The following is a 27,456-nucleotide window of genomic DNA, read 5'->3' as shown; positions in this document are numbered from 1 at the left end:
TGGAGGAGCAGGTTAAAGGAAATTCAGGGAGAATTGTAAAGTTAAGTGTTCGAGGGAATAGCCATATGTACGTTGAAGTTCCCTGGTTTGAAGGTGGGGGAGGAAAGAAAGATTCTGAACAAGGCACGGAATGCATGGGGGAAAGAAGGAAAGTGTTCTAGAGGTAGGTGGATCACAGCAAGCAGAATCTTGACCAGGTGGTAGATAAGGACTGAATGAACCTCAGCAGAGAAGTTATGAAATGATGGTAATAGAGGGACAGTCCGCCTTGAAAATTAACAGTGGGGAACAAGAGTGTTCTGACTCCCCCACAGTGACTAGTAAGTTAGGGATATGAGCGAAAGTGCAGGGGTGTCGTCAGGAGGGAGCCAAGTCTCAATCAGAGAACATAAGAATTTAGGACCAAAAACAAAGATTCTCTCCAAAACAATAGAATCTTTGAAAGGAAAAAAAAAGAGGACAACAGACCGCAAAAATGCAAGAGAAGGAAAATTAATGGAAAACCAAATCAAAAGACAATATTTGAAGAACATATGAATAACAAATTGAAAGATAGAATGGGAAGAGATAATATAAGGATTATGAATCATTTAAAAATAGAAACAAGAAAAACAGATCCTTAATAACAAACTTTAAAAATCATGCAGAATATCAAAACTCGTAAGGTAGAGCTAAAGCAGTTCTAGCAAAAAAAAAAATAAATCTCTAAACATATTCATCAACCAAAGAGAGACAGAGCAAATAAATAAATTTAGCATGCAATTTTAAAAACTTGAATAAGTCAATCAGAAAACCCCAGCTAAATAACAAAGTAGAAATTCTGAAATGAGCCAGTCAATAAGCATTTATTAAGTGCCCATTATATATACTGGATACAAAGATACACTGGATACAAATACTAGATAGGCACTGGAATACAAAGAAAAGCAAAAGACAATCCTGTCTTCAAAAAGCTCACAATTTAACGGAGGAGACAGCAGGAAAGAAATATGTGCAAACAAGCTCTATACATGATAAACAGGAAATATCTAAAAAAGAGAAGACCCTAGAAGTAAGAGCAATTGCAAAAGGCTTCCTGTAGAAGTCTGGAATTTGAAGGAAGCCAGGATAGCCAAGATGTGAATATGAGGAGGGAGAACATTCCAGACATGTAGGACAACCAGAGAAAATGCCCAGAGCCAAGAGGTAGAGTGTCTTGTTCATTATTATCCTCCTACTTTTAAATGAGGAAACTAAACACAAAAGTGAAATAGCTTGTCAATGATCACACTCTCGTCTCCTCACTCAAGGTCAGTGACTATTCAAGTCCAAGCCCAGGGACCACCTCTACCATGTCTTCTCTGATTCACCTAGCTAGAATTTATCTTTCACTTTTATCTTTCAGGCCATTGTCTGACCTTTCCTAGGGACTTAATTATCTTCTTCAAACTCATAAGCTTTTTCCCCAAACCCTTCTTACTGTTGTTTTTCGGTCATATCTGATTCTTCATGACCCTATATGGGGTTTTCTTAGCAGGATACTGCCTACCATGTGCCAGGCATGATGCTGTGCCCTGAGGATACAAAGACAAAATGAAATAATCCCTGTTTTTAAGGCACTTATATTTTCTCAGAGTAAGAAAAAATATTTCTGAGACCCAATTTCCATTCCTCCTTCTCTTCTTCCCCCTAAGCAGAGCAACTTAATCTGTAGTCAAAATCCATGCTCTGATCTTGCAGTATCATTACTACCCTTTGGTATTAAATAAACCTAAAGGAAAACAATCTCTGTATTATTTATTTTTAGGAACACTTCACTATATAGTAGATAATGATCACAGGACTTCTTGATCTGACTGTGTTACCTGCAGACTTGAGATTTTCATATTCAGAATTTAACTTACTGTTGTTTCCTTTTTAGATCTGTTCCTCCTTCCTTTTTCCATTTCACTGGATGGTAGGTACTACCATTCTTCCAGTAATAAAATTACAGATCAGAGAGTTAGAAGGGACTTTGGCTTACATCTAATCCAAACCTCTCCCATAGATGAACAGGATTCCCCTCTATGACATCCCAATAAGTGGTCATCCAGTCTGCCTGAAGATCTGCAGTATTTGGAAAATAACTGCCTTCTGAGCAGCCCATTCTATTTTTGAACAATTTTAATTTTTTGAAAATTTTTCCTTATCTCGAAGCCAAATCAGTTTCTCCAACTTCTACCTATTGTACCTAGGTCTGCCCTCTGGGACCAAGCAGAAAAAATCTAATCCTTCCTCTGCATTTGAGTAGAACTATCATGTATCCCCTTCTCCTTGCTGGTATCACTATTTCCTATAACCAATCCTTGCATGTTGTTACCTAGACTCAAAGCTCTCCCCTTTTAACCCCACTTCCATTTAAGTCCTGTTTATTCTATCTCTAAAACATATTTTCCATTACATTTCTATGGCCAACCTCCATTCAACTCAATCTCTTAGGGGTACCAAACCAGTCTTAGTTTTAAAATTTCCATGGAGCTCCTAATTCAGTTCAGTGGGGAAAGAGTTAATCATAAAAAAATGTTGCACCTAAATAACTTTCCTACCATGGTACTAGGTTACTTTGCAACTCATCTGAAGGAATACTTTTATAGAATCTGTTGCTAAAGATTTTTAAAGCCAAAGTAACAAATTCTGAGGAACCCTACAGAATATTGCTATAATGAGATTTAGAATGTACTCTGAGTTTAGTGTGTTGACATTTTCATAAAAAATACCTTGCATTGTAGTCATTGCTTTGCATACAGAGTAGTAACTCACACTTTGCATAATTTGTTACAGTACTTAAAGCCCAAATTTTAATATGTTGTAGTTTTTTTAAAGGGAATTGTTCAGTATGTTACTATGAAATAGTTATTAAATAAATGTAAAGCAGTACATAAAAAGAGTGGCCTAAATATTTTACCTTAATCCTTCTAAGGAAGTTAATTTAGTATCTGATTTCCTACTAGTGAAAAGAACAAATTTCTTGTTAAGTTATTATAGTATTTCACTGAGAATGCTATCGCTTTAAATATTTTAACAAGAATGAATTCAGATTTCCAGTAACATTTAGAAATCTCAAAGCAGGGTCACTTTCAAACTTTTTTTTAATCTTTTGTTGTATATTGAGACTCAGAGTTATTTATTAATAACTTAATACCTGGAGAGTTCTTCTTTTCCTTTACCCTTTTTTGGTTTTGTCTTGTTTCTATCAATATCATCTCAATATTTATTCCTTGAATACAGAATGGAGAAAAATTATTTAATATTTAAAACTTTAGTATTTGAATAGATCCATGATTTCATCAGTATGCATATTTTCCTAGTGATGCCAAGTGAAACCCCAGTACATTGTTTCATTCTACGTCTTCTTTACCTGTAATTTTCCATTAAATCCTCCACAGACAATTGGCAAAACAGGGTGGAATTCTTCATATTATTCTTTATAATCTGATAAAAGTGACTCACTGCTATAATGTTGATATTTTGTTTCTGTTTGTTTTCCTCCTGTATTCATTCAGAGCCATATAAGACACAGTGCCTCACACACGCACAATACATGATTAAATAAATGCTTGTTAAACTGAATTCTGTTGAACTAATTTGTTTTGTAGTCAAGAAGACAAGAAAAATAAATGAGCAGTTAATAATAATACTAAAATATTTAAGTAATAAATCAATTTAATTCCCTTAAAATTTAAGTACCTACTGTGTGCTAGGTACTAGGGATATAGAGAGAAAGATGCCTAAATCACTACTTTCAAGAAGCTTATTGACTAATGCTGAGGGAAGAGATAGATAGATAGATGAGAGAGAGAGAGAGAGAGAGAGAGAGAGAGAGAGAGAGAATGAATCACAATAGAAAGGAAAAAGTGATAAATGCAATAGAGAAGTGATAGGTCAGAGAAGAGGAAAAAATAGGAAAGACTTCATGAAGAATGGGGAGCCTGAACTGGGACTTGAAGAAAGGAACTTCTACAGGTGGAAATATATGTGGGGAGTCCATTCAAGGAATGAGGGACAGCATGCGCATACAAACACTGAAACCATTAAAGGTCAGACAAGAACTACCAAGTCAGTCCATTATAATTTTTAAGCACACAGTATGTGTCAGGCACTGTGCTACATGCTGAGGATACAAAGAAAAACAAACAATTTCAGTCCCCAAGGAACTTACATTTAAAAGCATTCTTATTTGATTATATCATAGAATAAGTGAAAGGAAGTAACTTTATTTATGAAATAAAGTGAATTAGCACCATAATAGTACAGGGCAATAAGAGACATAAAAGAATGCAAAATTAATTATTAAGTGATATATATAAAACCATAATTTCTGTAGAACTATAGGCCAGTATATTAGTGAACATCAATTCAACAATCTTAAATAAAATCCTGTCAAACAGACTTCTGCAATTCATCCCAGAAAACATTCATTATGACCAAATTTAAGATTTAAACTAGGGATATAAAAATGGTTCAACATTAGGAAAACAATCATCATAAATAATCATGTTAGGAAAAAAGTATTCCAAACTACATGATTATCTCAAGGGATGCAAAAAACAAAACAAACAAGGCTTTGACAATGTATAACTCTTTTATGCTTTTAAAAATAAATGTAGGCATAGAAGGACCTTTTTAACATCATGAGAAGGATTTTAAACCAAAAGCAAGCATCATATGCAGTGGTAATACAGTAGAAGTTTCCCAATAAACACAAGAGTAAAAATAATGCCCATTCTGTCCTCTATTGTTAGATATAGTGTAAGAAATGCAAACAGTAAGACAAGAAAGAAATTAAAGACATAAAAATAAGCAAAGGGAAGACGTTTTTAAATCTCTATTTGCTGATGACATCGTGGTTTTCTTAGAAAATCCTAGGAAGAGGGGTTTCTGGGAAGATGGCAGAATAGGTCAGAAAATTCCATGCTCTCAGGATTTTTCCCCACAAAAGAGATAAAATGGGGCCTCAGGGCAAAACATAGGTAAAAATAAATAAGAGTAGGGGCAGAACTGGGGTCCTCCTGGGATAATTGGAGAGCTTCTGAAGAAAAATCCCAGGAATAGGTTTGTTTCTTGTGAAGAGTAAACACCTCCAGGCTAGGTCCTAGATCCGCTTAAACAACAAGTGGCAAACCCTAGGGTTAGCTGGGTTGGAAGGCTGCCTCAGCCCCAGCCACAGGAACTTTTACCCCCAGGACAATGAGGGGAGTTGGGCCTCTGAGCTGGGAAGGTTGAAGGACCCTCTGCTGACAGGAAATGCAAGACCCAGCTTGCTGCAAAGACATGGCCAGGGATGAAAAAAGTAACCAGCATACACCCCATGAGTGCAGAAGCAGTGGGTTGGAGATGCCACTGTCTGTGGGCACTTACAGCAGGCTGGAGGTTTCGGTTTAGGTTCCAGGCCAGAGGGGAGAGCTGAAGGAGGATCAGAGGCCAGAGGCACCATCCCCCATGCCCCAGGACTAAGGGTGATTACAAAAATTAAGCTACTACAAATTACCCAAAAAAATGCACAAAGGAGAAAGAATCCAACCATAGAGAGTTATTATGGAAATAGAGAAGACTGGAGTTTGTCTTCAGAGGAGGATACTGAAGTATGTCAAATGTTCACCTGCCCAAAAAGAATTCATTGAAGAACTTTAAAAAGACTTTAAAAACCAAATGAGAGAGATTGAGGAAAAACTAAAATAACTAAATAAATAAGAACAATCCAAGAAAAAGAAGGTCAACCAATGTCCAGAATCTTAAGGAAGAAAACAACTACTTGAAAATCAAAATTAGGCAAGGGGAAGCCAGCAAAGTTATAAGAGATCAAGAAATAATAAAAAAGAAAATATAAAGAATGAAAAAAATAGGAGAGACTATGAAATGTCCCATAAGAAAAACAACTAATCTAGAGAACAGATCAAGAAGAGATAACATAAACATAATCAGACTACATGAAAAATATGATCAAAAAAAGAATCTTGATACAATAATACAACAAATAATTAAAGAAAATTGTCCTGAAGCATTAGAGTAAGAGGGGAAAGTAGAAATAGAAAAAACCCACTTATATTCACCTGAAGGAGATCCTAGGAGGAAAACCCATAGGAATATTATAGTCAAATTCTGAAACCCCCAGCTCAAGGATAAAATATTATGAGCAATAAAAAATATTTAAATATGGCAGTGTCACAACTAGAATATGCAAGACCTAGAAGTGACAACACTAAAAAGACTGCAGGTTCTGGCCAAAAATATCTTACCCAGCCAACCTGAGCATAATCTTGAATGAAAAAAAATGAACATTTAATGAATTGTCAGCCTTTCAGGACTTGGTTTAAAAAACAACTGAACTTAATAGAATATTTGACATACAAGAGCCAAGAGAAATATAAGATACTTACCAAAGATTAATTACAAGGCACTCGATAAGGACAAACTGTTTAGGTTTTTTGTATGTAAAATGTCAAATGTATATCTAAGATTGTTATTAGTAATTGGGTAGTTCATATAAAAGACTGGAGTAGACCTTAGTATATGACTTTAAAAAGTAAAGCCAGTTAGGAATAGCTAAAAAGTGTAATTATCTTATGCAAATGAAGTATAAGAAACAGAACCAACACAGTGGAATTAGATGGGGGAAGAGGGCTGTTATTTCTGGAGACCTACTTTCATCAGGAATGGTTTCAAGAAGGAAAAATGCATATGTATCTAGAAGTGTATAAAAGTCTTCTAAATCTAGAAAGAAATGAAACATTAAGGGGATAGGGGAGGGGGAGAGGAATCTGTAGAGGGGAGGGTGAGGGAATATGTCAATAGGGGATTATAGAAGGATGTTTAGATTGATGGGAATGGGAGGATAAGGTGAGGGATCTGGGGCAGGGTGGGAGATAGGCTAAGAAATAGGAAGGCAAGGTAGCATGTAAAGTAGAGGAGTCAGAAAGGATAGGAAATAAGAGATACACACAAACACAAAAACAAAGATCAGGAATAGAGTTTGTTAGGGAAAGTATATAAATATATGTATATAGCTGTATCTAAATATATATCCATGCTTAATTATTGCCTTCTGGGGGTGGGGGCAGAGAAAGGGGGGAAAGAACAAAGTAAAAAGTGCACAGCAGAGAACAAAAGAAAATTTACAAGGAAGCAAAGATGGACAGTTTTCAACGCAATGCATAGTATTTATTATGTAGGCTTTATTGCTATATATTTTGAATCTTCTCTTACATTCTGCTGTATACATTACATGCTTTTTTTCTTGTTTTCTATTTAAGTTTCAGTATTTAAGTTTGTAATTTTTCTTTTATTGTGTATTTAAGTTTTTTTTTCTTTTTTTATTTAATATACTTCGTTTTCAGCATTGATTTTCACAAGAGTTTGAATTACAAATTTTCTCCCCATTTCTACCCTCCCCCACACTCCAAGATGGCGTATATTCTGGTTGCCCTGTTCCCCACTCAGCCCTCCCTTCTGTCACACTACTCCCCTCCCATCCCCTTTTCCCTTCCTTTCTTGTAGGGCAAGATAAATTTCTATGCCCCATTGCCTGTGTATCTTATTTTCTAGTTGCATGTAAAAACTTTTTTTTTTGGACATCTGTTTTTAAAACTTTGAGTTCCAAATTCTCTCCCCTCTTCCCTTCCCACCCACCCTCCCTAAGAAGTCAAGTAATTCAACATAGGCCACATGCATATCATTATGTATAACCCTTCCACAATACTCATGTTGTGAAAGACTCACTATATTTTGCTCCTTCCTAACCTATCCCCCTTTATTGAATTTTCTCCCTTGACCCTGAACCCTTTCGAAAGTGTTTGTTTTTGATTACCTCCACCCCCATCTGCCCTCCCTTCTATCATCCCCCCTTTTTTATCTTCTTCCTCCTTTTTTTCCTGTGGGGTAAGATACCCAATTGAGTGTGTATGGTATTCCCTCCTCAGGTCAAATCTGATGAGAGCAAGATTCACTCATTCCCCCTCACCTGCCTTCTCTTCTCTTCCTACAGAACTGCTTTTTCTTGCCACTTTTATGCGAGATAATTTACCCCCTTCTATCTCTCCCCATCTCCCTCTCTCAATATATTCCTCTCTCGTCCCTTAATTTGATTTTATTTCTTTTAGATATCTTCCCTTCATCTTCAACTCACCCTGTGCCTGCTCTCTCTCTCTGTCTGTCTGTCTGTCTCTCTCTCTCTCTCTATATATATATATAGATAGATAGATAGATAGATAGATACATAGATATATATACACACACATACATATATGCATACATACACACTCACATATACATATATATACATAAACATATATGTGTATATATATATATATATATGCATATTCCCTTCAGCTACCCTAATACTGAGGTCTCATGAATCATACACCTCATCTTTCCGTGTAGGAATGTAAACAAAACAGTTCAACTTTAGTAAGTCCCTTGCAATTTCTTTTTCTCATTCTTTTTCTTGATTACCTTTTCATGCTTCTCTTGATTCTTGTGTTCGAAAGTCATATTTTCTATTCAGTTCTGGTCTTTTCACTGAGAATATTTAAGTTTTAATATTTAAGTTTAAAATTTTTAAAATGTAAAAAAAAGAAAATCCTGGGCAATCATCAGTGATAACAAATTAAGGTAATTAATAGTTTAACAAAGTTCCAGACTACAAAATAAACCCACAAAAATACTCGGCATTTCTTTACAGCATGTATCAAAAGACTTTGTGCAGTTTTAAGCTATTAAATCATAATAATACTTTTGATTATAATACATTTGATTTATACATTTGATACATTTGATTATAATACATTTGATCATAAGACTTTTAGGACGATTTGTATAATAATAACTCAAGATTCAGTAAAAGGGAGATGCAATTCAAAGTAACTACAAAATGCATAAAACATTTGGGAATCTAGCTACTAAGGCACACAAAATACTTGAATAGATTGAATTGCAAAGCACTCCTTAAAGAAATAAAGAGTAACTTAAATAGTTGGAAGAATAGTTAGTGTCCCTTGTTGGACCCTGCCAGTGTAATAAAATGGCAATACTACCATAGTTATTTTAATTCTACCAATGAAACTATCAAAAGGATACTTCATAGAGCTCAATAAAATAATCACAGTATTCATTTGGAGAAACAAAAGATCTAGAATACCAAGGGAAAGAGCAAGGAGGGGGAAAGTTAAAAATGAAGTGACAATGGTGCTTCCAGAACTCAAAACTGTATTATTTAAAGCAGCAATCACCATAGCTCTTAGGTCTTGGTTGAAAAATAGAGACGTAACGCCTGGCATCATGGTACAAAAGGATGGGGCGAAACAATTTTCCAGCCCAAGATAACTTAGAAGTACCATAGAAAAGGTCTTTCTCACTTGGGCAAAAGGAGAGTTCAGCCTAGTGCAAGCAGTGTCTGGGCAAGCCAAAGGGAGGCCCCTAGCCCCAGCATAGATCAGTAACCGAGGCCCTGTGGTCCAGCCTAGCAGGCCAGTGGCACAGATGACCAGCTACGTGCTCCAGCTCCAGCGCAACAAGCAAACCACCAGCCCTAGAGCCTCTGGAACAAAATGCAAGTCACTAGCCCCAGAGGCACAGCAAACCAGTGACCAGGCCCATGGTTCCCACTACAGGAAGCTTGGGGCAGTGCCCTCTATGCCCTAGTAGCAGAGTTCAACTTTAAAAGTCATGAAATGGGCTGGAAAATGAGCAAAAAACAAAAAAGCACTGACCACAGAAAGCTTACTATGGCAATAGTGAAGATCAAAACACAAACCCAGAAGAGAACAGTGTCAAAATGCCTACATACAAAGCCTCAAAGAGAAATATAGTTTGATCTCAAGCCCAAAAAGTCCTCCTAGAAGAGCTCAAAAAGGCTTTTAAAAATCAAGTAAGAGAAGTAGAAGAAAAATTGGGAGAGAAATGAAAGTCGTGCAAGAGAATTGTGAAAAAAGAGTCAACGGCTTGGTAAAGGAAGCATAAAAATTCACTGAAGAAAACAACTCCTTAAAAGTAGAATTAGACAAATGGAAAAGGAGGTACAAAAACTAGGTGAAGAAGAAATAACTCCTTAAAAATTAGAATTGGGCAGGTGGAAGCTAATGACTCTATGAGACATTAAGATCAATCAAATAAAATCAAAAGAATGAAAAAATAGAAGAAAATGTAAAATACTTCATTGGAAAAAAATAACTGACGTGGAAAATAGATCCAGAAGAGATAATTTGAGAATTATTTCCGGGGGCAACTAGGTGGCACAACCCTGGAGTGAGGAGGACCTGAGTTCAAATCCGGCCTCAGACACTTGACACATGTACTAGCTGTGTGACCTTGGGCAAGTCACTTAACCCCAATTGCCCTGCCAAAAAAAAAATATTTCCAAAAGCCATGACTTTAAAAAAGAGCCTGGGCAACATCTTCAGGAAATTACCTAGGAAAATTGTCCTGATCCCCTAGAACCAGAGGGTAAAATAATAATTGAAAGAATCTACTGATCACCTCCCAAAAGAGATCCCAAAATGAAAACTCCCAAGAATATTATAGCCAAATTCCAGAACTCTCAGGTGTAGGAGAAAGTACTGCAGGCAGCCAGAAACAATTCCGATATTGAGGAGTCATAGTCAGGAATACACAGGATTTAGCAGCTTCTACATAAAAGGGTTATAGGGCTTGAAATATTCCAGAATGCAAAAGAGCTTGGATTACAACGAAGAATCACCTACCCAGCAAATCTGAGAAAAATCTTTCAGGGTGGGGCAAATGGATGTTCAATGAGATAGGGGACTTCAGACATTCCTTATGAAAAGAGCTGAACCGAACAACAAATTCAGTTTTTAAGTACAAGGTTCAAGATAAGCATAAAAAGGGTAAACAATAAAGAAAAAAACATGTTATTCAATAAGGTTAAACTGTTTACATCCTTACACAAGAAGGTGATACTTATAACTTAAGAATTGTATCTCTGTTAGGACAATTAGAAGGAGTATACATAGGCAGAAGGTGCAGATAGAAGTTGACTTTGAAGGGATGGCATAAAAAAAATTAAGAGGAGAAAAAGAGGATTGCACTGAGAGAAGAGGGAAGAAAGAGGTAGGATGAAGTGAAGTATATCAGATGAAGAGATGCCAAAGACCTATTACAGTGATGGGGAAAAAGGGAGGTGGGCTTACTTTCATCGGATCTCGCTCAAAGAGGGAATAAGATATACAGTTGGTTATAGGGGAAGAGAAGGTGAAGGGGGCAAGAAAATAAGGAACTGATAGATGAAAGGGCAGATTGAGGGAGGTGGTGGTCAGAAACAAAACACTAGTGAGGAGAGGGTGAAAGGAGAGAGAGAGAGAAGTATAAACAGGAAAATTAAGATGGAGGGATGTACACAGTTAGCAATCAACTGTAAATATGAGTGGGATAAACTATCCCATAAAATGGAAGTGGATAGCAGAGTGGATTAAAAAAAAAGATTGCCACAATATATTTTTGCAAGAAACACATTTGAAGCAAAGAGACACATAGAGATTAAAAGTAAAGACTAGAGCGGAGTCTAGAGAAAACTGAATGGAGATAGAAAGGAATATACCTTTTTCTCAGCAGTACATGGCAGCTGCACAAAAATTAGCAATGTATTTGGGCATAAGTACCTTACAGTAAAATGCAGAAAGGCAGAAATATTAAGTGCATCCTTTTCAGACTATGTTGCAATAAAGATTATAGTTAATAAAGTGCCATGGAAAGATAAATTAAAAATTAATTGGAAAGTAAACAATCTAATCCTAAAGAATGACTTGGTCAAAGAACAAATCATAGAAACAATCAATAATTTCATTAAATAGAATGACTATAATGAGAAAGCATACCAAAATTTATTGGATGCAGTCAAAGCATTACTTAAGGGGAAAATTATATCTATAAATAAAATTTTTATATCTACAATAAAATAGAGAAAGAACACATCGATGAATTAGGCATGCAATTAAAAAAGCTAGGGAAAAAAAAACCAAAGGAAAAATCCCCAATTAAATACTAAATTGGAAATTCTGAAAATCAAAGGAGAGATTAATAAAATTGAAAGAAAGGAAACCATTGAACTAATAAATAAAATTAAGAGCTGGTTTTATTTTTAAAAAACAATAAAGTAGATAAACCATTGGTTAATTTGTTTTTTTGACAAAGAGGCAATCTGAATTACCAGTATCAAAAATGAAAAAGGTTATTACTTCACCACCAATGAAGAAGAAATTAAAGCAACAATTAGGAGCTCTTTTGCACAATTGTGGGCCAATAAATCTGACAATCTAAGTGAAATGGATAAACATTTACAAAAAATATATAAATTCCCCAGATTAATTGAAGAGGAAATAGAATTTAAATAAACCCATTTTAGAAAAAGAAATTGAACAAGCTATCAATGAACTCCCTAAGAAAAAATCTTCAGGGTTAAATGGATTTACAAGTGAATTCTACCAAACATTTAAAGAACAATTAATTCTAATACTATATCAACTATTTGGGAAAATAGAGGAAGGAGTCCTACCAAATTCCTTTTATGACACAACTATGGTGTTCATAGTCATATGAAAAAAATGCTCTAAATCACTATTGATTAGAGAAATGAAAATTAAAATAACTCTGAGGTGCCACCTCAGACCTATCAGATTGCCTAATATGACAGAAAATGATAAATGTTGGTAGGGTTGTGGGAAAATTTAGGCACTGTGTTGTTGGTGGAGTTATGAACTGATCCAACCATTCTGAAAAACAATTTTGAACTATGTCCAAAAGGCAATCAAAATGTATACCCTTTGATGCAGCAGCACTGCTACTAGGTCTGTATCTGAAAGACATCATAAAAAAGGAGAAAGACCTACACATACCAATATATATATTTATAGCAGCTCTTTTTGTGGTGGCTAGGAATTAGAAATCAAAGGAATGCCCATAAACTGGGGAATGGTGAAGAAGTTGTGGTATATGAATGTAATGAAATTCTGTTGTGCTATGAGAAATGACAAGCAAGCAGATTTCATAAAAACCTGGAAAGACTTACATGAGCAAAGTGAAGTGAGCAGAACCAGATAGAACATTGTGCACAATAACAGCAACGTTGTATGATAATTAACTATGTGATTGACTTAGCTCTTATCAGCAATACAGTCATCCTACACAATTCCAAAAGACTCATGATGGAAAATGTTATCCATATCCAGAGAAAGAACTGATGGACTCTGAATGCTGATTGAAGCATACTGCTTTCACTTTCTTTATTATTTTCATAGTTTTTTTTTCTTTTGTTCTGTTTCTTCTTTCACAGAATGCTTAATATGGAAATATGTTTTACATAATAGCACATACATGACCGATATCAAATTGCTTACTGTCTTAGGGAAGGAGAGGGAGAGAGAAAGAAAATTTGGAATTCAAAATTTTATAAAAAGTCAGTGTTAAAAAAAACAATAAAATGAGGAAGGCAACAACTCTAATAAGAATTCGTGGGAAAATATATAGCATTCTACGAAATTTGGTCATAGATCCACCTCTTATATGCACAATAAATTCAAAATAGATATAATTCCTTTATATTAAAGATCATACCATAAAAATTAGAAGTGAAGAAGATTATATAAATTTATATAAATTTTACAGCAGGAGATGTATTCTTAATGAAACAAAAGAGAGATAGTTACAAGATAACACGTAATTTGGATTACACGAAATTGAAAAGCTCTGATAGCAATAACATATGCTTCTAGAATACAAAATAAAATGATTCAATGAAAAAAATATTTGAATCCTATTTCTCAGATAAGGGTTTTCTAATCAAAATATATAAACGACATATATATCTATACATATGCACACATCTATATGAACATACCAGTTTTATATATGTAAAGAGAGAAATATGTAAATAGAAGATCAAAAGCTATTCCCCAATAAATAAATGGTCAAAGGATATGAACAAATGGTTCTCAAAAGAATTACAGTCTAATAACAACCACATGAAAGAATGCTCCAAATCACTAATAATAAGAAAATAGCAAAACAACCCTGAAGTTTCCTCTCTCAGCACATTGGCAAAGATGACAACAGATGGGGTTATTAATGTTGCAGGAGTTGTAGAGAGACAGACACCATAATACATTGTCAATGGTGCTGTGCATTAGTACAACCATTTGGGAAAGCAATTTAGAATTTACAAATAAAATGACTAAAATGTCCATACCCTTTGACTCAGAGATTTCGCTACTAGGCATATATCCCAAGGAAGGTCCATGATATGAAGAAAGGCCCCATATATACCAAAATATTTATAGTAGCTTTTTTTTGTGGGAGCAAAGAAACAAAGTAGATGACCATCAATTGTGGACTGGCTAAGCAAATTATGATACAGCAGTGTAGCAGAATATTACTTTAGTGTAAGAAATAATAAAGAGAATAAATGTAAAAAAATACAGAGAAGCATGGAAAGATCCATATGAACTGATACAAAATGAAATAAGCAAAACCAAGAAATCAAAATGTGCCACATTTCTGTGACAGTTTAACTAGAAAGGAGAATGAACACAAATTACAAAGAACAAGAATGGTCCTTAAAAAAATAATATGAGAGAATACTTCCCCTTGTTCCTTTGTACTACTGGGAGGATCCACAGGCATGGAACACTGCATATATCTTCAGGCCTACTTTATGTGGGTTTTTTCCTGTATTTTTTTCCTTCTCTAAAAAAATCTTATGTGATATGACTCTCTACGAGGGGGAAGGAGAAAGAATACTGGAGACTTTAGATGATATGAAAATGAGGTATCGATAAATAATTTGTTTTTAAAATAAAAGTAATCAGACTTGTGAGAATGGTGTTAGGAAAGCTAAAGCCCAGACTGAACTGCTTGTGAATATCATTTAAAGGACCAAAAGGGCAGGGAGGGAGGTGGCACAGGTAGGGATGCTGGGTTTATTGTTTGTTGGTTGCTGTGGAGTGGAGAGACACCTATGTTTCATCAGTTAAAAATTAATTATAACTGACACATAGAAAACTTTAAGGCTTGTTACTTATATTTCCTTTTCTTTGATTCTCACAACTCCCAGTGAGGGGAGAGACATTGTAGTGTAGTTAAAAGAGTGTTGCATTTAGAATCAGTTTGACTCCCAGCTCAGATTATACCAAACTTCATTTCCTTCTTCAGAAATGGCACCAGCAATGCATTTAGCTATGTTTCACATTATCTTCATGATAAAGTAGGAAATGTGGGAGAGAGGATAGTATTCTTTGTATTTGAAATTAAAATATTCATAGTGTGTGTTAATAGGCCTAATTCAGCCTAGGTTTCTGGTGTCAAGGCAGCATCTAACACAGTCCCTTGCACTTAGTAGGTTCTCAGTACATATTTCTTAATTTTTAATTGAATTTTATTTTTTAAAATGAAGATGCACCTTCTCTCCATCCCACTTCCTCATAACCCCTAGTTGAGAAAGCAAGAAAAACAAAATCCCCTATTATAAACATGTTAATACATGTTTGTTGAATTGACCAAACTCTGTCCTTGGCTGTGTTCTTTGGAAGGTTTTAATCAATGATTGGGTGTGCTTATCAAATTTCCAAATGACATGAAGCTTGTAGAGAGAGCTAATACATTACATAACAGAGTTGGAACCCAAAAATATCTCAATGAATGGAAAAGTGGCCTGAATCCAGCAAGATTAAATTTAATAGGATAAATCTAAAGTCCCACACTAAGGTTACATTTTTTTAACCAAACTAAACAGGTACAGTATAGGACAGTTTTGACTTGGCAACAACTCATGGCAGACTTCTGGGGATTATTGTTAACTATGGCTTATTTTAGGCAATTATATAATGGTTCAATTTAGTATACAAACATTTGTTAAATACCCACTAGGTATAAGGCTCTGTTCTAAGTACTGAAGATACAAGGATAAGAAAAAGAGAAAAGAAGAACAAAGAAAAGAAAGAAAGAAAAAACCTTTGTCTTCAAAGGACTTGCAGACAGAGAGCGAGAGAGGGAAGGAGGGAGGGAGGAAGGAAGGAAGGAGGGAAGGAAGGAAGGAAAAGAAAACAAAGAAAGAGCCCATTGTATACTCTTTGAATTCCAGGTCAGGACTTAGTGAGATTGAGATGGTGCAGTTACTCCCTGAAACTCTCCCCACCCCAAAAAAATTTTAAAACGTTTTGCCAGATAATAACAGCATTTAGCCAATTAGTAAAAGAACAAGACCCTTTTATGGTTTGACCTACAACGGATCTTGGTTTAGGATATCCATGACTAAAGTCTAAAGCCTCATCGACCACTTAGGGCCAAAGTTATAGGCAGAACTCGTGGTCCCCACCTCACCTGGCATATTAGGGTTAACAAAGCATAATTTTAGTTTTCATAACAAAAAAAGTACCCACTATGCCCTGGTTTGACCAGATCACATCTTGTGTATGGTAGGCAGAATCAGTGTTTTAGGAAAGATGCTAACAAAGTAGAAAATATCCAGATTAGGCTAAGCAGAATGGTGAGGTAACGCAGAACTGTTATATTCAGTTCAGTTCAACATTTAGTGCCCACCATGTACAAAGCACTGTGCTGAGGGTAGGGAAGATAGAAAGCTAAGTAAGGTATTCTGCCTTCCTTCATAGATTTCACAATCTAATAGTGAGGGTACACTAAATAAATGACTAACATAAAATGGAACATGAACATAAGAGATACAATATATAATTTAAGGTCTGAGAGGAAAATCATGGAATCAAAAATTCTCAGAGATGATTTAGTCCAGTCCCTCAGGTTTTATAAGTCCAAATGTAATACTCTTCACTGTCCCAAGGTTCTTTAAAATACTTTGCCTTGATCCTTCAGTTTCTGTTGTGGCCACCAAGACCTATTTCTTTTCCTGGGCTTGCCATCATCCATTCCTTATACTTTCCTTTTGTGCACCTTCGATACTGCCTGTGATCTTGGACAAATGACTTAACTGCTCTGGGCCTCAGTTTCTTCATCTAAAGGGGTTAGAATAAGATGGCCACTGAGATACTTTCAAGCTCTAGATCTACCAGTGAATCAGTAAATATTTATTAAGTGCCTACTATGTAGCAGGCACTGTGTTAAACACTGGTGATACAAAAATAAGCAAAAGACCGTCCCTACCCTCAAGTTGCTTAAAATTTACTGGAGGCAACATGCAAATAAATATATACAAAGCAAGCCATACACAAGATAAATGGGAAATAATTAACAGAGGGAAGGCTTCCTGTAGAAGGTGGGATTTTATTTGGGACTTAAAGAAGCCAGAGAAATCAGTAAGCAGAGTTGAGGAGGGAGACCATTCCAGACATGAGGAATAACCAGAAAGAATGTCTGGAGCCTAGAGATGGGATGTCTTGTTCGTGGAACAGCTAGGAAAAGCCAGTGTCTAAATTAAAGAGTATGTGAGAGGGAGTAAAGTGTAAGAAGACTGGAAAGGTAGGAGGAGGCTAGGTTAGGAAGGGCTTTGGATGCCAAACAGCATTTTGTACTTGCTCCTTAAGGTAATAAAAAGCCACTGGAGTTTATTGATCAGACCTGTATTTTAGGAAAATCATTTTAGTGGCTTAATGGAAGATGGATTGGAGTGGGGAGCTTACCCACCAACAGACCATTGCAATAATCAAGGTATGAGGTGATGAGGTCCTGTGCCAGAGTGGTGACAGTATCAGGAGAGAAGGGGACATGTATATATTTCCCCAAATCACTGCTTTTGTAAAAAGTCATTTTTGGGCTAATCCACTTAGTATTTAGTATGTTTTATTCAACATCTATTTTAAAATCTTAGTCCAAAGATTTGGGGAAAAATTATTTCAACAGTAAAAAAAAAATCTATTTTAAGCAATATTATAGCTTTTGAAAGAGTGTGGTCTCTTGTTCTTTTGCCTAGATGTTAAATTACCTGAGTTCACAGGAAATACTATCCATTTCTACCACCTGTGGTATTACACTGTAGTTGGAAAACAAAAGGGAAGTAGAGTCAATTTTCTTATAGAGGTCTAAGTTAATTTTCTACTCATGATTGGCAAAAAAAGTCCTTTTCAACTTTGTATAAATCTCAAATATTTAGTCTGGTAGAAGGGACACTAAACTAGAAATCAATAAAATCATGATGCCAGTGACTCATACCCTTTTTCCTATCATGTTGAGCAATGATGTCAAATTCAAAAGAAATAGGGACCACAAATTCTTACATAAGCATCCCTGCAGGCCACATATTGACTTAGTTTTAAAACATAATGTTATCTGTTTTATTGTATTTTTTTTATTTTGTTAAATATTGCCCAGTTACATTTTAATCTAGTTCAGGCAGCATCTCTGCTGTAGAGGAGCTAGGTAACAGGCTGATTGATACTAAGTAGTAGTACTATTGCTGGCCAGTTGAGACCATTCACCTCTAGAACTTACCTTTGCATACCCAGATAGTACCTCCAATGAGCTCCCAGTCTGACTGAGAGATATAGCTGACTCTCAAATGCTTGTATTGAAGGTTTCTGGCTGGGTAGGTAGTTCTTTAGGAAAACTGAATTTTCTGTAACTAATTGTAGTCCTTTTAAAACTGGAAGATTTTAGTTCGGGCCAGAGTTCAGTGACCAACCCTGATTTCTGTATTACTTCTTAGTATTGTTTGTAAAGAACCCACATGGAAGTTTTCTTTTCTGGCCTGTCCAGTTATTGACTTCAGGTCCCTGAGTCATAATCTACCACGCTAGACAAAACAACCCACTTAGATCATTTTATCTAGTGACAACACCATCGTGACCATACCCTATGACTAGTCCTTACTACTTCAAAGCAGCTTTTAACCCCATCATTGATGGCACTTCTGCCTCCCAAATACAGGCTGTTATGCTTTATTCACCCATAATGGGTTCAAAGGTCCTGGAGTCTCACCCAGGGCCATTTGAAGGAGACTAATGCTTCTCTTTAAAGAGCTGTTTTCAAATGGCATGGTCCTGTGAACATCACCCCAGGAAGCACTGAGTTTGGAGTCAACTTTCCTGGGTTCAAACCCCACTTCTCTAATACCTGTATGATCTTGAAAGTCACTTAACCTCTATGTGACTCAGTTTCCTCACCTCTAAAATGTGAAGATTAGACTAGAAGTCCTCCTGACTCTGTATCTTTGATCCACAAATCCAGTGGCCATGTTCACAGACCATAGTCCTAACCCACAGAACCAAGAGGAGCTTAAGGGGGTCATCTACCTGAACGTATACCTAAGAAAAAATCCCTTCATCATACTTCAGGAATGGCTATCCAGCCCTTGCCTAAAGACCTCCATTTAAGGCAGACCGTCGCTTTCCAAGGGAGCACTTTCCAGTTTTGTATTAAACCTTGTTATCATTATATCTAAATATCCCTCTCTGCAGCTTATGCCCATTGTTCCTAATTCTGCCTTCTGGGGCAAATTAAAACTAGCCTAATCCCTCTTCTGCATGACAGCTTTTCACATACTTGGAGACAGCTATCATGTTCTCCTTATGATTGTGGAGATGATATAGTTCCAGTCTACTCAATCTTGGTCTGAATCCAGAAAAATTAAATTATTCTTATTAATAAAGTATAAGAATCAACATTAAAACCATTGTTTTGGAGACATGAACACCCATGCTACTACTCATGTCTCATTTTGGAAATGCTTCTTGATGTTTTCAACATAGAAATAGATTTGAATACAGCCTTCCCAATGAATTAATAATGTGTTCTCTAATTATGGCATGTTGCCTGCAATGTTCTTGTACACAATAGTAGGTTGTTGTTGTTTTTTTTTAATATAGCAGTCAAAAGGTCATAATTTGTAGTAATGGTGTTATAATTAAGGTTGTGTCAAACAGCAACATTTGTGTGTTTCATTTCCAGAAAATTCATAAAATATTGAAATTTATACAGACTCAATAGTTTGTGTTAATGTAATTAAGTAGAAATGTAATCTCACTCAGTTTGCTTTAGCAATTTGAATATTGCTTGGTTATGGACATTTTCACATTTCCAAAAGAAGTAGTATTGTTACAGAGTTACGCAAAATATCCATTAAAATAAAACATAGTTTAAGGCTGCATTTTCCTGGTAGACAATAAAATACCCAACAGCACATAGAGGTGGATCTGTGACAACTAACAGCATGTGCTTTAGTCAAGTTCATGCCTAACCCCTTCTTTTCTTTCTCCTGCAGTCATTGGTTTAGCCCTGGGGCCAGAACAGAACATGGCCAGGTAAGACATACTCTGAAAAAGAAAGAGTTCACACCATCTATTTCAAGATTAAATCCTTACTTTGATCAGCTTTATGAGAATAAAAAACATAAATCCTCCCTCTGTTGGTTTTAAATAGAAGAGATTTGTGATGTCAGCAGCAGTGGCAAAGGAAAATTCTCTTTTGGCTAATTCACTTAATGGAATGATTCTCGATAAAGATCAGAGTTCTGACTTATGGTAGATTATCTTAGTAACTGATTTGACCTCAGTAGTAGTTCTTTGGGTCTCAAGTTTTATCAAGACTTCATTTTTTTTTCAAAAAGCAAAGTATCAGAAGTATTCTAAAGAATGCTTGATTTTTAGTAACAACAAGATAAGATAGATAGCAAATAATTTGAACTTGAATGGGATATAGAAATATTTTGCTAAATTAAAGATATACTACATTCATAGATGGTTTCTTTGGTAAAATCACTTATTCATATGTATGACTATGCAGAACTTGATGATAAAACTGGAACTTGTTATTTAGTTTTAATTGACTGCATATAAAAGTAACCTTCTTTGTCCCTTGAATATGCAGGTTCTTAATTAGAAGCAGGCTCATGGAACTTGGGGCAAAGTTAGTAATAAGTTTTAAAGTAAATACGTTTTTGACTTTTCATTGTGTTCCCTCAAAGTACTGTGCTTAGTAGATGTCAAGTCCCAGGAGAAGATCTAACTTACCTGTATTCACCTTTTGAACTGTTCCCTCTGCCATCAAAAGACATTAATTTTGTTTTTAAAGTGTACTTATTATGGGAAATCCTTTTTTAAACGGGGAGGTGGGAATACTGAAAAGTATTCTTTAATAGTTGTTTAAAGTTTATAAAATCACAGGACAGATCTTTTAACTTCCATCCTTTGATATCTCATCAACACTTCAAACTCATATATTCCATAGGGAGTTTATCATCTTTCTCCCTAAACCTTCTAACTTCACCACTTCTAACTGTGGCACTACCATGTTCCCTATATTCCAAGTACGTAACCAGAGCTTTTGTTTGTTTTTTGCAGGGGGGGAGGGGAAGGAAGGAGGGAAGATAGAAACATTACCAAGGGAGATTAGAAACATTACCATGCAGTTTATCATAAAGCCAATTTTAAGATAAGTCTTGACCTAGGAAATAGTCTTTGTTTTTATGAAGTTTCCTTTGATTCTTATCCTAAAATTTTCAGGTGGCATATACATCTGACGTTAAATGTTAATAGGGGAAAGTAGCCTTATTTAAGAGATATGCTGACTAGGCTGAAAGGTAAGAGCTATAACTTAATACTTAATTTTCCCTCTTTATTCAAGCCACAAAATTCAGACCTTCCACCTTTCCAGTCTGGTGATGTCCCAGCATGTGCAGTGCTTGTGATGTTACATTCATTGCAGGGTTCTTCTGCCAATGGAGGTTAGGTCAGTTTATATTTTCTCCAAAAATGCATGGTTTTAAAAAACTGATTTTATACCCTTTGGGAATCATTTAAAGTAATACTAAAAGCACCATGTGTTTTGGGATAAAATATATCTTGATATCTCCAGGCAATCTTCCTTCTCCAAAAAAAGAATTATATCTGTAACTGGGAAAAATAGTAAAATCATAAATCGGGTTTTGTTTACATTCTTATTTTAAAAGATAAACATTTATTGAAGTTAGACATTATCTCTTGATGACTCTATGGTCTTCCATTTTAATGTTTCAATAACCACTGCTCTAGAATCCTTATTTACCTTGATTTTTGGCCATTCTTGGCCTGCTAATAATTTTCATCCCAGGACAACTCCTACTCTCAAGTTTTTCACCCTCTGCTTCTAGAAGACTGCCAAAAATCAGCAGAAAAGGAAAATAGCAAATTTCAGCCTTGACATATTTATAACCTTAGGTAGTCTTTGATACTGCCTGACATTCCTGCTCCATCCTTCTTGACTCATTCTTCATATCGACTCTTCCAAACCTTTTCCTCTCTCATCAAACCCCTACCCACATACCTGCCCTCCCCCATACACACATATTTACAGCAGATGGCTTAGCCCCTTTATTCTCTGAGAAGTTTGAGACCATCCAACACGAATTCTCTCAGATCCCCACTTCCATTCTTCAAAATTTTACCACACAGTCTCTATTCCATCTGGTAAAAGAATTATCCCTACTCTTTGCTAAGATTAATTCCTTTATCTGCATCACTGATCCCATACTCTCTTGACCAGAAGTGTCAAACTCAAATCCCAAGTATATCCACACCACATTAAAATGTAATTGGAAAATGTTTAGTGAAATAAATGATAATGCAGTGTTGCTCAGTTGTTTTCAGTTGTGTCTGACTCTTCATGACCCATTTTGGGTTTTCTTGGCAAAGATACTAGAGTGGTTTGCCATTTCCTTCTCCAGCTCATTTTACAGATGAGGAAGCTGAGGCAAACAGGATTAATTGACTTGCCCAGAGTCACACAGCTATTCAGTGTCTGATGAGGTTTTAAACGCAGGAAGTCTTCCTGTCTTCAGGGCTGACACTCTATCCACTGTGCCAACTAGCTGCCCTTTTAATTTCTAAGTCAATATGTGGCGCACAGGGATCTGATTCTATTTGCGTTTAACACCATTTCTCTTGGCTACCCCAAGATTCTCCAGTAGTTCTCATATCTTTCTCATTTATCCATAATATCTCCTCATAATCTGGCTCATTCTATATATAAACATGTTCATTTCCCAATTCTAAAAATCCCAACTAGCCCATTTCTGCTACCGTCCTGTCTTCTTTCTTTTCACTGCTCTTCAAAAAGCAGTCTACACTCAATATCTTCATGTCAAAACTCTTCTATTTCTCCTGCTTCTATTCATCATACTGTATTATGCTGATAAATATCACCAATGACCTAATTACCAAGCCAGTGGCCTTTTTTTCAGTACTTATCCTCCTTGACCTCTTTATAGAATATATCGCTGTTGACCATTCCCTCCTCCTTGGCTTCCTAGGCATCACGCTCTTCTGGTTCACCTCTTAAACATTTAACTGCTTCTTCTCTCTGATTCACAGACTTGTCATCTTCCTTGAGAGGGATGATAATATAGTATGAGAATGCTGATCTTAGAGGCAGACCACCAACACCTTTGTTTAAATTCTGTATCTGATGCTTATTAGCTCTGTGACCTTGGGCAAATCACTTATGCTTCTGAGCCTCAGTCTTCTCATCTGTAAAATGGAGAAAATACCTGTAGTACCTACCTTACAAGTTTATTATAAGGCTTTATAAACTTTAAAGCACTAATATCTGTTATTATTATTTCTGACCTCTTATAGGTGGTAATTCCCCATAGTTTTGTCCTTTGTCCTCTTCATAGTCACAGAATTTTAGAGGTAAAAGAGTCTTCAATAGCCATTCAGTCTATGAATGGCCGATCTACTTCCATACTGGAAGTGAATTTTCATTATAATATATCTGACAAGTAGTCATCCAGGACATACTGAAAGACCTATAAACAGGGAACTGACCACTTTCTGAGACAGCCATTCCACTCTATGGAAAGCTCTTAATTTTTAAGAAGTTTTCTCTGACATCAGGTCTAAATTTACCTGTTTGCAAATTTTTTTTACTCCAGATTCCTTCCTATGGGGCCAAACAAAACAAGCCTGTTCCCTCTTCTGAGTAATAGCCCTTCAAGTACTTAAACAGAGCTATCATGTTCCCCTTGAGCCTTCTCTTCTGGCTAAACATCCCTAGTTCCTTCAACTTATATATGGACTCAAACTATAACATGGACTCAAAGCTATTCTCTGTCTTAATTGCCCTTCTTTGGAAACTCTCCAGCTCATCAGTATTTTTAAACTGTGATGCCCAGAACTAAACACAGTATTCTAGTTATGGTCTGACTAGAGTAGAGTACAAAAGGATTTTTTTTCCTCAGAAGTTAAGTCTCTGTTAGTATAACCCAAGACCCCTTTAGCTGTTTTGGTTGCGACCTCACACTACTGACTCATCAAGTGTGGAGTCCACTAAAACCCAAAGATCATTTAAAGACAAACTTCTGTCTAAGTACAGAGCTTGTACTTTTAAAGTTGATTTTTTTACCCAAATATAGGACTTTACATTTATCCCTATCACATATCATCTTATTAGATTCAGTTCAGTCTTCTTGCCTGTCAGGATATTTTTAGATCTTGACTGTCATCCATCTTATTAGTATCCCTCCCAGCTTTGTGTCACTTGCAAATTTGATGAGCACATCATCTTTGCCTTTATCCAAAATAATTGATAAAGATGTTAAATAGCATAGGACCAAGCACAGATCCCTGGGCCCCTCCACTTCTACCAGGTTGACATTGAATGATTAATGACTGTTCTGAGTTCAGCCATTCAACTTGTTACAAATCCATCTAACCGTATTACTGGTCTCCATCTTTCCATCTTGTCCACAAGAAAAATGTGAGATACCTTATCAAATTCATCATTAAAATTTAAGTAAATTTTATCAATAGCATTCCCCTCATCTACAAATTTATTAACCTTGGGGGAAAAAAAAGGAAAACGAAGTTACTTTGGTAACTAACCTGAATGAAGAAGCCATGCTGATTCTTAGTAGACACTGCTTTCCTTTCTGGGTGCTAACCAGTCATCTTTCTCATTCTAGAGTTCTTCCCTTGAATTAAGGTCAAACTCACTAATCTATAATTTTCAGACTTTTTTTTTCCCTTTTCTTTTATGAATATTGGGACATTTAACCTTCCCCAGTCTTGTAGTACCTCTCCAATTTTCCAGTCTTTCATATAAGGTTGATTGCCCCATACGTGGTCTTCCATTGAGAGTAGCTCAGCAGTCTTATCTGCCAATTCTTTTAGAACCTTATTCACACACACGCACACACACACACGCATGCACACATGCGTGCACATGTGTGTCTGTATGTATATAGTTCATCTGCTTCAGGGAATTGCTATTCATTAGGCCAATACAATGGTTCAAGCCTGGAATTGTAATGTAGTAACACTCTAAACCATAACACATTTAACAATCTTTACTAAACCATAAAAAAAGGATTAATAAAAATACAACAATAATTCAGATGGCTGAATCTTCCTTTGGACTCTTGATTTGTCATACTAGCAACATCAGTAAGAGAGTTATGCTGACTTTGAAGGCAGTGGGAATTCCGTCAAGCCTAAGGAGCAGTGACTTCTCATATGCTGGGCATTTTATACCTCAGGCAACCAGGAAGCCATGACAGTTGTTCAGGCCCTAACTTCTCAGACCAATCATTTCTGAAGAAGGCCTCCTTGTCACCTTAAAGAGAAATTAGCCCAGCATATGTAAAACAGATGCTTTTCCTACCACAGGCAATTAGGCCCCTTCTTAATATTTTTTTACTTATCTTTGTTATCACCTAACACCCTGTTAGTGATTGTTGTTCTGTCATTTCCAGTTCAGAGGTCATTCTTGTGAAAGAAAAGAAAATCTAAATAAGAATAATAAAACCATTTCTTTTGTTTATTATAAGACTATATATGCCTCACTCACAGTTGTCTTCTATGACCTGCCTTTGTTTCAAACAAATGCACATTTTTTAAAAATTAGTTTGGATAGTGAGTTCCCCATGTACCAAATCCATCTCTTCATACAAGTCCCATTTTTCCTCATCAATGGAATTGTTTCCTCGTCTTTATAATTTAATTCTTGTGCTTCAGTGATTCCCCCCGGGCTGAAATCCCCTGAAACATTTTAGTCTATGATATCCTACTTGATCTTCTTTTGAACTCTTTGAAATCTTTCCTTCCAAAATCTAGGATGTTTCTTTGTCCTCAGAAGAATGATATAGTATATCCATGGAATTTATCAGATGAGAAATCTATTAAGGGTAAGAGAAAGACTGTGTCCAGATTTCCTTTCCTTCTCTATTACAAAGTCTAGGAGGGAGTAAGTTTATTTCCCTCAGGATTCTCTTCATTTCAAACCTAACAACCAGTTCCTCCATTTAGAGTCAGATCCAGAATAAAATTTCACCATGATGTTCTCCCATCTTTTGAAGGATAAAATATTTATTAAGGCAAAGCAAAAAGTCTTAGCTGTTCTCCTTTGTCAGAGACTGTTTCACGTATCTGGATAATTGTAGCCACTCCCCACCCTCATTCCTACTCTAGGAATGGGTGCCAAATCATGATATATTTTCCAAACTACTCATCTATTCCCTCTTTATGTGATCTGTATTGTGCACTGATGAAAAAATTGTTTCTGTTTCTATCTCCATTGATCTTCACCCAAATACTCTCTATTAAGCTGCCTGGATTTCTTTACATGAATTATTGTTCAGTCATTTCAGTGGTGTTTGACTTTTCTGTGACCCCATTTGGGGTTTTCTTGGCAAAGATACTGGAGTGGTTTGCCATTTCATTCTCCAGCTCATTTTACAGATCAGGAAACTGAGGCAAATAGGGTTAAGTGTCACAACTAGTAAGTTCCTGAGGGCTGAATTTGAACTCAAAAAGATGAGTCTTCCTGACCCCAGGACTGGCACTCTATCTGCTGTACCACCTAGCTGCCCTACATGAACATATCTTCTTAATGAAAAATGCTACATACACACACACACACACACACACACACACACTTTTAACCTTTCCTATTTCTTTTGAACATGGTATGTTTTAATACAGTATAGGAGCTATGGAGCTATATCCTATTACGTCTCAGTGATACCAAGGCTACATTGTTGTGTATTAAAATCTCTAGGTCTTGTTACCTAAACTTTGGGCATTTGAGGTCAGAGGTTTTGCTATTATCCTCTCTTGGATTTTTGTCTCCTGTGCATATGTGGCATCTCAATTCCTTCATTGTAGTTCTTCTGTCTTTGGTGTCCAACTTGGTCGGTATATACAGGCAGACTCCTCCCCTCCCACCCCCATTCTTTTTCATTTTATGCCCTTTTGTGTAGATTTTCAAGCCACTCAAATATATTTTGCTTGACTTTGTTAGCTATACTACACCCCTGGTGAGGAATCTGTCAACTTTATATTTTAGGCTATTGTGCAGAAATCCAAACACCATTCTCAGATACCACCTTCTTAGCCAGCTGTCCATTTCTCAAATCATTACTTCTCTTCCTTATTCCTTGACGTCATTGGGCAACAGCAAGGAAAACCAACCTGTGCCCCCGTGGTATTCACTTTATTACTTTATAATCTTTGGCAATATTTTAGGTTCCTTTTGGCATTATCTTTGTGCCCATAT

The 27,456-nt window shown here is 36.0% G+C and overlaps 1 protein-coding gene across 2 annotated transcripts in view; it reads left to right on the top strand.

The window, feature by feature from the left end:
- The window catches only part of GPATCH2 (G-patch domain containing 2), a 263,126-nt gene that overhangs the window by 172,042 nt on the left and 63,628 nt on the right, over positions 1-27,456 (top strand). For both annotated transcript variants that reach the window (XM_036754825.1, XM_036754826.1), the window contains exon 7: positions 20,189-20,228. In XM_036754825.1, the coding sequence (XP_036610720.1) occupies positions 20,189-20,228 (40 nt within the window). The remainder of the gene's footprint in view (positions 1-20,188; positions 20,229-27,456) is intronic.

The sequence above is a fragment of the Trichosurus vulpecula genome, chromosome 4, assembly GCF_011100635.1.
Source record: "Trichosurus vulpecula isolate mTriVul1 chromosome 4, mTriVul1.pri, whole genome shotgun sequence".
In the NCBI taxonomy this organism is placed as follows: Eukaryota; Metazoa; Chordata; class Mammalia; order Diprotodontia; family Phalangeridae; genus Trichosurus; species Trichosurus vulpecula.
Note: the sequence above shows the minus strand (reverse complement) of the source record. Positions and strands in the feature narration are given on the sequence as shown.